Source organism: Chelonia mydas, chromosome 2 (genome assembly GCF_015237465.2).
Source record: "Chelonia mydas isolate rCheMyd1 chromosome 2, rCheMyd1.pri.v2, whole genome shotgun sequence".
NCBI lineage: Eukaryota > Metazoa > Chordata > Testudines > Cheloniidae > Chelonia > Chelonia mydas.
In genome coordinates this window covers 59,588,997-59,602,475 of record NC_057850.1, presented here as the reverse complement: position 1 = coordinate 59,602,475, position 13,479 = coordinate 59,588,997, and the positions used below count along the sequence as shown (strand labels likewise).

Genomic DNA, 13,479 nt, shown 5'->3' with positions numbered 1-13,479 from the left:
TGGAACAGTTCACCTAAGATGGTTGTGGATTCTTTCACTGGAAATGTTCAAATAGAGAGGTATGTTGTTATGAATACTTCATTACTTTTACAAAAACATACCACAGAACATTTACTAGTGTACTGTATAACTATATTAACATAAATTATTAGAACTGCACTGGTAAGTAAATGAATTTTGCATTATCCTTCTTTTATGTTTTGATTATTTGCAAATCTCATCACATAGTAACCATAGAAACATCTAGCTCATCTCCATGTCACTGGTGTGAACTTACTGGATTTAGATACCACATCGCCTCCATTTGTAACACACAAGGAAATTTAATTATTTTTAAAACTGTGTTCAAATAATTTTATTCTTTGAGTGGCAGGATATAAAATCCAAGTAATAGTCTTCATTTGGAGTAATACTGAGTGACATGTTCAAATAAGTTATGAATGAGGAACTGTTAGTCACACTGAATGTTTGGTTTACAAACTTTTCAAGCAGGAAAAGAGAGAAAAATGTAATGGATGTATTTGAGATGGCCAGGCTTCGGATGCAAGCTCCAGTCAGGCGACCTTCATCAAAGGGTGCAGCTGACCCTGTCAATGTTCAGAATATCAGGGAGTTCAATGAACTTAAATACAAAGGCAAGTGGATTTTCTTCTTTCTGTTTGGGGTTTTTTTTGCATCTCTTAATCATTTCCTAGCATTTAAAAGAAAATTCAGTAATCCTTCTCACAGTTGCCCTTAACACAAACACTGGCCCTCACTGTATCTTCTTTTCTACTGGCATTCTGGTTTAACTAGTGACCTGAGGATTCCACTGCTTGCTACACCATGGCATAGGTAGTATGGCCAGGGAACCACTATACCCAGCTGATTGCTGGCTGCTAAAACAGCCCCTTCGAATATTTTTAGTGGCATTGAATAACACATTTTGTGTTGTTTTTGTGGAGTGTGTCTGTCAATTTGCAGTGCAAAATATTTTGGTTCCCCAAAATGATGATATACTTAACTTCCATTAAATAGGAAAGCATAGGAATATTTCAGCAGCTTTTTAATGCACTTGTGTGTGCAATGATCCATTCATGTAAAGGCGCTGAGAGGTGTTATTGAAAATCCCAACGCGGCTTTGGAGCACAAGTCCCAGTGAAAGTCTACAGGATTTATGCTCTTAAATAATTTAGGCACTTTTGAAATCCCACCTTCAGTGTCTGACAGCAGTTTACACCTGACATATCTGTGCTTTCTTATTAACTAAAAGAAGTATCACCACAATCAAAATTCACTGTGTCAACCCTTTAATTTAGTTGTTGTCATTACCATAGAATCATTGAAACTCCTAATCCAACCACTACTAACGATCCCAGGTATTTATACATTGTTACGGTCTTTGGGTTTGTTTGTTTTCTGGCAAATTGAAGTGGCTTACAGTTATTTTTTTCATTTGATACACTTTAGCGCCATGTATGAATTTTTTTTAATGAAGTGGTATTTTAACATATTACAAACCATCCACTTTTTTGCCATTATTAATATTAATGGTCCTAATACTTTTAAATGCATGTGGTTCACATTTTTAAAGTAAATGTTTCTGAAATAGTGTTATGTGATGACATTTTAAAATTCACAATCTATACAACAGATTCAGAAACACGAGCAGACTTGAGATATATGTACCCCGATCCTCCAGAAGATGATCAAACATTAGAGATTCAACAGCGGGCATTGCTAAGAGAGCAGCAGAAGAAACTTAACAGAATGAAAATGAGGAGGGATGCAGAAGGTAAGAGAAGATTAACTTGAGTGAATGAAACTTATTTTTAAATTTCCTTTAACGCATTGGTTTGCTCTGAAGAATGCATGCAGGTTCACAATAATTTGTTGGAAAATAGAAAGGTAAAGCTACTGTAAAAGTTCTATATATTTTAATTCTACATAATAAAGAAAAAGCCAGTATATCTGTCTGCACTTCCATTGTTAGAGTGGATGCTTCCCCTTGGTTCTTTGGGAGTAATTTTATTGCTATTTCATTCTTATTTTAAAAAATATAACAGAAGTTTAGGGAACGTCCGGTTTCTTAAAGAAAATCTAAAGAGTCATAAATAGTTTCCCCTTCTGGAAGATGAGCCTGACAGAAGTGGTTGAAGATGGTCTTCAATCATTAGCAGATTAGTTCTGCAAGGCAGCAATACTTCCACACTCATCACAGATAGTTTTGGAAACCAAGAATTATGTAGACTGAAGTTAGTATAGCTATTAATGTGTCTCTGACTTTTGAACAAGAAATATGCTGAGGATTAGTAAAGACAAAGTTCTGCTATTTTCAGTCTCAAAACCAGCCATTGTCATAGAAGCCCCATGTCCAATGTAGCAACTTACATAGCCTTACACTGCAGGTCCCCTTCTGGAGTATTGAAGACAGTGGGGCAGGTCCTCAGCTGGTGTTAATTGTCATAACTCTATTGAAATTCAATGGAGGATTTGTCTCTGTTTCTTGTTAGGAAAATTAACTTTTTCATCTTCATTCATTTTCTGTATGCAATAATACAAAACGTCTTTGAACCAGTCCTCTGCCATTTCACTACTTCAGTCTGATCTTCAAAGCCATCAGTGGGTTAGGATGCAGCTTCATAAGTGATCACTTCTCCATTCCATGATGCCCTAAAACAGTTGACCTTCTCTGTAAAAATGCACTTGACACAGCACATGAGAACTGAAGTCAAATTGTACTCTGAGAAATTTTAGCTGTGGAATGAGCTTTCAGGGTCTGATACTTTCAGGCAATGTTGCAAAATCCTCCTCAGCATAACTTGGTTAATTGGGAAAAAGGAAGAAGAGAGATACAGACAAAAACAAAAGAGATCCTGATCAGACCTTCCTCTAATAGAGAAGGGAGAAGAGCAAAAGATCTATGAAGTCACTAGAAGCTTTACTGTATAGATCTAATTGACTTGGGAAGCACTTAAATACTACACTGAAGGGCACTATAGAATGCCCTAAGATCCCTAGATACAAAAAGCTAGAAAGACTAAATTAGTATAGGCTTTATTTCCTGCGTGGTGGTAGTTTTGAGGCTACAGCCTTCATGAAAGGGGGAAGAAGACCCTACTGGAAAACAAGTAGTAATCTCACAAATTCTGCATCTACACCAAATCTCCACTCACTTGAAATGCCAGAATGAATGCTGCCTGCAGTAGATTGGATACAGGTCATCATCATATAATAATCACTCTTTGTTGCATACTTGGATTCAGTGACATCATCTGAATGTCCTCGCTCTTTCTTACGTATTTTAATTAGAAATGAATGTCAATAATGTTAAATATCAGTAATGTTAAGAAAAAATGTCCATTCAGGTGAATGGGGCAGTTCTCACCTCTGCCAGAGCTGTTGTTTCAGGATCTCTGAAGACTTAGGTAGACATAATGGCATTTGCTTCACAATTTTGGAGGTTATTTTTGCCACCATAAAAGCTAGAGAAAAGCTTTTAAAAGCTCCCTAACCCAGGAGCCTATCCTTGCAACAAAGCCCGTTGCCAACTGTGTCCACGTATCTATTCAGGGGACACCATCATAGGGCCTGATCACATCAGCCACGCTATCAGAGGCTCGTTCACCTGCACATCTACCAATGTGATATGTGCCAGCAATGCCCTTCTGCCACGTACATTGGCCAAACTGGACAGTCTCTACGTAAAAGAATAAATGGACACAAATCAGACGTCAGGAATTAATAACATTCAAAAACCAGTCGGAGAACACTTCAGTCTCTTTGGTCACTCGATTACAGACCTAAAAGTGGCAATTCTTCAACAAGAAAACTTCAAAAACAGACTCCGAGAGACTGCTGAATTGGAATTAATTTGCAAACTGGATACAATTTTAACTTAGGCTTGAATAAAGACTGGGAGTGGATGTGTCATTACACAAAGTAAAACTATTTCCCCATGTTTATTCCCCCTCCACCCCCCACTGTTCCTCAGACGTTCTTGTCAACTGCTGGAAATGACACACCTTGATTATCACTACAAAAGGTTTTTTCACCCCCGCTCTCCTGCTGATAATAGCTCACCTTACCTGATCACTCTGGTTACAGTGTGTATGGTAACACCCATTGTTTCATGTTCTCTGTGTATATAAATCTCCCCACTGTATTTTCCACTGAATACATCCGATGAAGTGAGCTGTAGCTCACGAAAGTTTATGTTCAAATAAATTGGTTAGTCTCTGAGGTGCCACAAGTACTCCTTTTCTTTTTGCAGATACAGACTAACACAGCTGCTACTCTGAAACCTATCACAGATAAGTAACAGCTTGCCTATCTGCCCAGACTTGTCCAGCTCAGCTCCTGGGCAGAAGCCCTTCTCATAAAAATTGCAGTTTGGAGTTTCTTGCTGAACTAGAGCTCCACTTGCTGAGAGTTTGGAATAAATGCTAGTAAAGGCTTTAGTATTCCTGCCACTTGTAGCTTTTGTGGGGAAAAATAGTACTTTTGCAACTGTCATGGGAGAACTGGATAGTATCTTACTCTGCAAGTCATCCCAATATGACTAAGGGTGACCGAATTGATCCCAAAGGACAAAAGTTGTGTGTTTATTGCATGATGAGCTAAAAATATGTTATGCATTAAGGAGGAAGATGATGAAGAATATTTCTTGGGTTTGTTGTTTCTGTGACAGGCTTTTCTGGTGTTCATGTATACTATAACTGTTATATACAGTATATAAAAAAACAAATGTATATAAAATACACTTATTGTCTTAAATTGTGACCTTCTTGGGGGCAGGGACCTTTTGAACTGTCATATTTTCCCAATCAGATTAAGTTTCTGATTGATAGGCCACATTGCTTTTGAGAAGGCTTTGATTTATCTGGAGGAGTCTGCTTTGCTTGCTATGAAAGTCAATTTTGACTCATTCCATTAATTTGAGTACAGATTGCCAATTTCATCTCTTGCCAATTCTGAATGGATGATGTAGTTTTAGATAACATTAATCTGAACAAAGCCAGATGTTCCCTTTTCCAGGGCAGTTTAGATTGGCAGACAAGTATCTGAACCCTGAGCACAATTGTGGAAATCTTTTTATTGTTAAGCTGCTTCATGGTCCTTGTAGAGGACACTCTCCCCAGCCCACCAATTCTTTGTCCTCCTTTGTCTTGTGACTTTCATTGTCCATCTTCTGTTTTACACTTACTTATAGTCTGTTACTGTCACTTCCTACTCTTGTAGTTCTGGGCAAGAGAAATATTTGCCTTTTCTCTGTTAATTTTCCTATTCACCTTCCTCAGAGTCAAATTTAACTCTTTTTCTCCAATGAAAATGGATCAGACACTTTTCTTGTTGTTTCAGAGTAGCAGCCGTGTTAGTCTGTATTCGCAAAAAGAAAAGGAGTACTTGTGGCACCTTAGAGACTAACCCCCCACTGTTCCTCAAATGTTCTTATTAACTGCTGGAAGTGGCCCATCTTGATTATCACTGCAAAAGGTCCCGTCCCCCCCCACACCGCTCTCCTGCTGATAATAGCTCATCTTAAGTTATCACTCTCCTTACAGTGTGTATGATAACACCCATTTATTCATGTTCTGTGTGTATATAAATCTCACTGTATTTTCCACTGAATGCATCCGATGAAGTGAGTTGTAGCTTATGAAAGCTTATGCTCAAATAAATTGGTTAGTCTCTAAGGTGCCACAAGTTCTACTTTTCTTTTTTCTTGTTGTCTCATTCAAGGGAAAAAGAAATGAGTGATATGTTTTTTTTACAATATGAAAATTACACTGCTGTTGGCTCTAGAGGCAAAGACCAACCTATTTTCACAGTAATTATAGAGATTCTGCTAACGTTGCTGGGGGAGCAACAAATAAAAAAAAATTATGTGGACTATGATGCAACTCTTCTTTACATATACATTTATTACTGTATTTTCCCCAGGTTTTTAAATAAGAGAAACATTTTAAATGTTAGCAGCATCAAAACTTTAGAAACTAACAAGTTTTTAAACATATGACAGAAGTAGTTTCAAATGCTACACTTGCCCCTGACTCCTACCAATTTTTGTCATTTTGCAATCTCTTTCCTATTTTTAATTGTTTTCCTTTCCCTTCTTGCTGTGTGAGAGAGTTGTACAAACAGGAGAGCTGAGTGAATCGTGGATTTTCAGTTTCAAGGCACAAACTGAAAAAATCAGACACGCACACACACACACACATATGTTTTGGTCAATTTGAAAGAATTTTTTTTGTTTCAGTTGGGTTGTTTTGGGTGTTTAGATTGACCAACTTTGAAAGCAAAACACTGTTTCCAATCAAAGCCGAAATGTAACAGATGAACTGTTTCAACTTTTTCTAAATATTTTTTCCAACCTGAAACTAAATTGTCAAATTCAGCATGAATTTAGCTAACAGTTTTGGGGCCTGAAAAATGCATTTTTTGATGGAAAAGTATTTGTTAAAAAAATTGGCTGGTTCTAGTGGGAGAGAGAGACTCTCTAGGGCAATAGTGAAACTGAGTATACCCAAGGTGCTTGGAAATGTAAGAAGTAAATAAGTTGAAGAATAGAGAAAAATATTTTCTCTAAGCTCTTTCAATTATAGGCCTTGTCTACACAATATTTTTAACCCTAGGTAGAATTTATTCAGAGAGAAGATTTTTTTTTTTAAAATTGATGTCAAACTAGGTGTCCCTAAAGAGACAGATTTTCCCTCTTGTATTGATACATACAGAATGAAGGCATTATTGTCTAATGATTAGAGCATGGGACGGGGAGTTGAGTTTTGTGTCCCGCTCTGTTAGGTGTAGAGCACTTTACAAGTGTATATTTAAGGAAGCAAGCTGGCTCACTAGGAGGAGAGGTCTTTGTTATGCAGGCTTCTGTTTAAAATCTGGAAAGCACAAACTGTGCAAAAAGAAAAAATTATTTAAAGAAAAGTGTATGGGGACTAAATCTTGGGGATTGCATAACAGAATACAGAACTTTTCACTTCAAGCTATCCCAGACTAGCGTAGTAGTGCTATTTGGTGACTTATGTGAAATGCGTTGGTGGTATTCATCCAGTATAACATGGACATGTCTCTAAATCAAAAGTAGGATTAGGCAGCATCTTCAGTGGAAGTCCAGGTTGAAACATTAGTAATGCAGTATGGGAAAGTTAGTATTGTTACATGCCGTGCTATTCTGTTATGTGGCTGCATAAAGGACTTTACCTTTCAGTGCTGTTAGTCTTGATCCTTTTACAGGTACTATTCATTTGGGAAAAAAATACATAAAAATTATCCCTTTTATCAGATAAACTGCCTTGTCTTAATTAACTAATAGGTTTATACAAGGTTTCTCATGGCTTTAGTTTGATTTTAGTGGCTTATTTCAAACTTCAAGGTACTTTTTGTTTTTTTTAAGATAATGAACCAGATGTGATGTAGTAAATGATACCTTTAATAGAAGATGCTTATTTTGGGGGAGAAGTGGGGGCAATGGACAAGGTTGTTTGTGACTTTTTATACTTAAAGTCTCATTCTTTTTAAAGTTTAACCTTAAGTTACAATTTCCTGGCTTTCTAATATTTGAGATGTTAATAGTACTACTTTTTTTTTTTTAAACATTTTTTTCCCATTCATTTAACAGTGTTTTGTGAACATTAACTCCAACTTACCCAAGTGTTTTGTCTACAAATTCCTTTATAACTCCTAAATTCCATTTGGCTATTTTATATAGTAGCTATTCAGATCAGATAGATTTTAAAGTCCTGAAGTTTAAGTTTAATCCTAATGACTAATAGAATATTGAAATATGGCTATCCCTTAAGATCCTACATCTTTTTTTAATTCACCAATTTATTTAAGATAAGTAAAACATATTTATTTCATTTATGAAGAGTGGGGCAAGAAAACAAAAATACTACTAATATAGAAGTGGAAATCATCTTTATCATAACAGAATGATACACTCATCTGAGTCCTCTGGCACATCGTGGAAGGTTAACTTTCTATTTGAATGCTAATTCAGGGTGCGGAATTAGCTTAGAGATGCACTCCTTTGCTTGAGCTATATGATTAGCATATTTTAATTTAATTTTTATATTTTATTTGCACTTGTTAATGGGAATGCTGCAGACAATGATTTTAATGAAAAGATTTGTGTAAGAGGTAGGTTTAGGGCTTTAAACATCATCCTTATTATTATGTATATTATAGTAGTGCCCAGAGGAGCCCAGGTCAAGATCAGAACCTCTTTGTGCTAGGTGGTATACAGACCCAGAGGTAGACAAGGTTCCTGTCCCAGAAACTTGTCTGTGAGAAGACAAACAATACAGCAAGAGCTGGGTAGAGGAAGAATACTAAATATTTACAATTTCTATATATCTAAATATACGGTTCTTCTTTGAGTGCCATTTCCTATGTGTATTCCACACATGGGTACTCATGCACAACATTCTCTTGAGTCTGGAAATTCTTCAAAGCAATGTCTTTTGGCCTGCACATGTTCTGTAGCTCTCCTCGTGCTCCTAATCAAGAGTGTAAGAGGCAGTGAGATTGTTTCTGAGTTCCATATCAATCAAACAAAATACTTACCTGAATTTTTTCTGAAACCCCACTCTCGCTCTGAAGACAAGAGACTTAACTCCATCAGTGTTCAGCATGCCCTGGCATTCTACCTTCAAAGAACCAAATCCCTTAGGAAATCACCAAGACTTCTTATCGCCAAAGCAGAGAGAGGTCGTGGGCAAGCCATATCCTCCCAGAGGATTTCTGAGTGGGTTTCCGGATGCATCTTAGAGTGCTACAAGATAGCAAAACTTCCTCCCCCTGAGGGTATCGGAGCTCACTCCATGAGAGCAAAAGCTGCCTTCACTGCATCACTGATGTCCCACTGCAGGTCATTTGCAGGGTGGCCACTTGGAGTTCTATCCACATGGTCACAACACACTACACTCCAATTCATGCCTTGGCTGCGGATGTATCAGTGGGATCAGCAGTATTGCAGGCATCTTTGCTACCGGGTTCCTCACATCCACCTCAAGTCAGAACACTCTTTCCAATCACCCACGTGAGGAATACACATAGCAGCCAGCACTCGAAGAAGAAGTGGAGGTTACTTGCGATAACTGGAGATTCTTCAAGATGTGTGGTCCCTATCTGTATTCCACTACTCACTCTCTGTCTCCTCTGCTTCGGCTCCTAATGGATTTGCAGTAAGAAGGGGAACTGGAGAGGCATCCACCCACACTGCCTCTTATACCCTCAGTTGGGACCACGAGAAGAGCTACTGCACATATGTGGGCCAACAGACACTGCTTTGAAGAATTTCCAACCTTGGTGTGCATGCATTCCCGTGTGTGGAATACAGATAGGGACCACACATCTGAAAGAGCCTTCAGTTACAGTTAAGTAACTTCCTGTTATATGAATGTTTTGGGTTTTTGTTTTTTAATTTTATAAATATCAACTTTTCCAACTGTCCTCAGCTTAGCCATCATGTTTCCTGAATAATTGTAGGCATCATGGTTACAAGTGATTTTTGAGAAGAGATTTGTAGGCGGGAGAGGTGTGTAGTCTTACAGATAAGTTCAGGGATGGTGTGCCATGTATTGTAACTTGAAAATAGTTAATAGGTTAATTTAGTTACTTTTGAACACCTGATATTGTCACAAGTTTCCATATGAAATTTAAAGCCACCAAACATAACTTTATAGAGAAGAACTTTGCCATGGAGATGAGTTACTCCATGGCACCCATACAGCAAATAATACAGTTTTAAATAATGTTGTGTAGCAGGTTCTGTACTTATGGGCCTGTACTAAATTCCAAATTTTTGAGCTTATAAGCAAAAATATACCATATTATCGAAAACAAGCTGGCTAAGTAAAAAGTGAATTTATTATTTTATGAAAATTATTTTAAATGGTGTATTCTCTCAGTACTACTGTAACTGCATTAAATGAAGACAGTATGCAGTTCTTGTAGTAAGAAACAGTACTTCTTACCAGCTACGTGATTAGTTGTTGTTTATTATATGTATTACAGTAATACCAAGAGGTCCCAACCAAGATCACTGCCCCTCTGTCAGGCGATGGACAAACGTGGTGAAAGCCATTCCCTACTCTAAAGAACTTACTGTTTAAATAGACAAGTCAGGCAAAGGTTGGGAGGGATAACAGAGACCTAGAGAGGTGAAGTGACTTGCCTAAGACCAGAGAGCAGGTATCTTGGTTCTGGTTCAGTTGCTCTATCCTCTAAACCAAGCTGCCTCCCCAAAGGTTAGTTACTTTCCGTATTGTCCATTTTGATGCTCTGTAATAGGAAGGGCACATTGATTGTTACTACCAGGGTTGTCAGAATCTGCTCTGAGGAACCCAGTGTAAATTTGCTCTTTAGTTACCAAATAAAGATTTCTGCAGCAGAAAGTAGGTGTGTTTCCAGAAGTTGATTCAATATAACTTTTAATGTCAATATCATCAGATTAACCTTGAATACATTAAAGATCTTGTTAGTAAAAAAAAACCTGGTTTGTCTGGACATTCCTATAATAATCCATATAGTGTATTTAAATTCAATAGGTGTCTTGCACAAAGCCAAGAAATAACCAAGTTGGTATTAATTTGTTTTGCCACTTAGAAATATAGTTCTGATATGCAAATATATTACATTTTGTTCTTCATTTGGAGAAACTTTGAATACAAACTTGGGGGAATGTTGAGTATTTGTAACACTATCAGATTTCCTTCAACAACAGTTTGAGTATTTACATTAGATCCATCTAGTTACCCTTAAATTAATATTAAGACAGCTAAAGCAAATTTTGCATCAAAATATTCCCAGTTTAGTTATTAATACAGTGAATATGACTGTAAAGATAAGACTTTAATAAGGAGTGATTCACTGTGATGTCCATATTTGTGTAACAATTGTGATGTCCATATTTGTGTAACAATATTCTGCTAAAATGTTTAAATATGTTCTTGAATAATCAGTGTTTATGTCCATTACTTTTTTTTCCTCCCTGGGCTGTGATGGCTACTATAGACTATGATGATTCTGGTCCTGACTTTAACCCACGAAACATGGGACTGGTAAGAGGAAACTGAGCTCCCCTTCTCTCCTCTCCCCAATATGCTGTTTTTATTTTGTTCAAATGTGCAGAGTGTTGTGGCTTGTACTTACGTTAATTTTGGACTGAGTGTACATTAGAATACTGTTGAAATAGAAAACTAAATTTAACTAAGCTTGCCATCTGTCTGGTTAACTGGCAAGCTAGAGGAATAACAAATAGGATACTTTATTCAGGTCTCTTTGCTGAAGCAAGAAATAAGCGCCATGGCTATATATCTTGATATAGACATATTGCTGGATTCTTCACTGCCTTGCACCCTGTATAGTCACGTACATCTGTGCAAAGTTAGGAGTAGAATGCTGTACCTAGTTATGCTAGTACCTAGAATGCTGTGAGTTAGTGGAGAATGCTAATTTGGTAGAACTTTACACAGTTATATATGATTAAACAAGGTGCAAAGCAGTAAAAAACAGGCACTGTTTCCAACAAGATATATAGGAGCTATAGAGCTTATTTCCTGGCTCAGTGAAAAGAACTGAATAAAGTGCTATCAAATTATAATTCTCCACTAATTCACACTGGCCACAACAGGTGCAATGAAGAGTCAGGCACTTAGAATGTCACTTAAACTATTACTCTGAGATCATTGCATTGCCTTATGATGCACAGCTAACAGAGCAGGGGTATGTTCAGCATAATGTTAGTGAACTTTGGTTGTAAATAGCTACTTGAAATTCTCCTTTGGAGGGTTGATTTGCACTAAATTTTCAGTTTCCCATTGTCTCTTTCCTCTTTGATGAACTCAAAATTGATAGACGTTATATTGATTCTCAACACAGAGAAATCCCTTTACAAAACCAATTCTGTAATAAATTGTTGCAGCCATGTTTTTACTTTAAAGGTTGAACTTGTAATAATGTAGTAAGGATAGCATAATAACAAATACTAAGCTATGTTACAGTTGCATAGAAGTACATTTTTTGAAATCTGTAATATCAAGCACTTGATGTCACAGGGGATTAGTAAAGGTTTTTGAATCTTTCCTGTTTAGATCACTACTTTGAATACAGTCCAAAAGTCACGAGGATATTCAGTATCTTATGTGAAGTAAATTGCCAGTCTGGGTTTAGTTCCTAATGAACATGGGTCCATGTTACACAAAGCACAGTCACAATTGACACCCATGTAGACAGTTTTAGTAGAGAGGATTGTTGTGGAAAGCGGCCCAAGTATGACTTGTTAGGGAAAGTCTCAAATATCTTTAATCTTTGTATTTTTGCTAATAGAACAGGACTGAAGCACATTTGAGAGCACTGCACTGTTTTGTAGGTATAAAGAAGACTGTAAATTTCCAGTACTGTGCAGTGTTGTTCTAGCCATGTCAGTCCGAGGATATTAGAGAGGCAAGGTGAGTGAAGTAATATCTTTTATTGGACCAACTTTTGTTGGTGAGAGAGACAAGCTTTCAAGCTACACAGAGCTCTTCTTCACATCTGGGAAAGGTACTGAGAGGGTATCACAGCTAAATACAAGATCAAATAGATAGTTTAGCATAAGTAGTTAGCATATATTCTAAGGGGCAATTCAAGGTGAAGTGGCCCATTAACAATCCTGTACTCATAGGACAAAAAGGGGTGTTAGTAGGGTACAGATTGTTGTAATAAGCTGTAAATCCAGTGTCTTTATTAAGACAATGATTTGTAGTGTCTAACAAAGTTAAGAATTTAAGCTCCCAGGCTTATCTTTTGAAAGTGTTGTGCAGGTTTCCAGTGCACTAACAACTGCAAGGTGAAACCAGGAAATCACTGCTCTCTAGAATGAACTCGCACAGGAAAATGACAAAAGACAAAAAACACCTGTGGGTGAACACTTTTCACAAAGCGATCACTTTATATCTGACTAGTGAGTCCTCATCCTCAAAACAAACCTGGACAACGCTTTCAAAAGACGAGCCTGGGAGCTTAATTTCATAACTTTGCTAGATGCTACAAATCTTGGTTTTAGACCAGGTCTACACTACATGTTTATATCGGTGTAATTACTTCGCTCAGGGGGGTGATAAATCTACACCCCTGAGTGATATAGTTATACCGACCTAAACCCTGTTGTAGATAGCTTCTGCTGTCAACATAGCTACTGCCTCTCAGGGAGGTGCATTAACTATGCCAACAGGAGAAGCTCTCCCATCGGTGTAGGAACGTCTTAACTTAAACGCTGTAATGGCACAGCTGCACCGATGTAGTGTTTTAAGCGTAGACCTGTCCTTAATAAAAACACTGGATTTATTGCTTATTACAACAATCTGTAACTCGTGAACCCCCCTTTTTGTCCTATGACTAAAGCTATGTTAAGGAGCCACTTCACCTTGAGTGCTCCCTTAGAATATGTGTTAACTATATAAGGATTCTCAAACTGGGGGTCATGACCCCTCGGGGATCTCG

General features: G+C 37.4%; 1 protein-coding gene across 22 annotated transcripts in view; it reads left to right on the top strand.

Annotated features, from left to right (window-relative positions):
* Positions 1–13,479, top strand: part of CSPP1 (centrosome and spindle pole associated protein 1) — a 171,108-nt gene that overhangs the window by 120,206 nt on the left and 37,423 nt on the right. For 16 of the 22 annotated variants that reach the window (XR_005224296.2, XM_043539532.1, XM_043539538.1 and 13 more), the window contains 3 exons: positions 490–635; positions 1,634–1,774; positions 11,011–11,057. Coding sequence is in view for 21 of the 22 variants with exons in the window: in XM_043539532.1 (XP_043395467.1) it covers positions 490–635; positions 1,634–1,774; positions 11,011–11,057 (334 nt within the window). In the remaining variant the exon portion in view is untranslated. Of the gene's footprint in view, positions 1–489; positions 636–1,633; positions 1,775–4,252; positions 5,449–10,011; positions 10,489–11,010; positions 11,058–13,479 lie in introns of those variants that run through there. The other 6 variants (XM_043539530.1, XM_043539529.1, XM_043539542.1 and 3 more) reach the window with 5 other exon arrangements.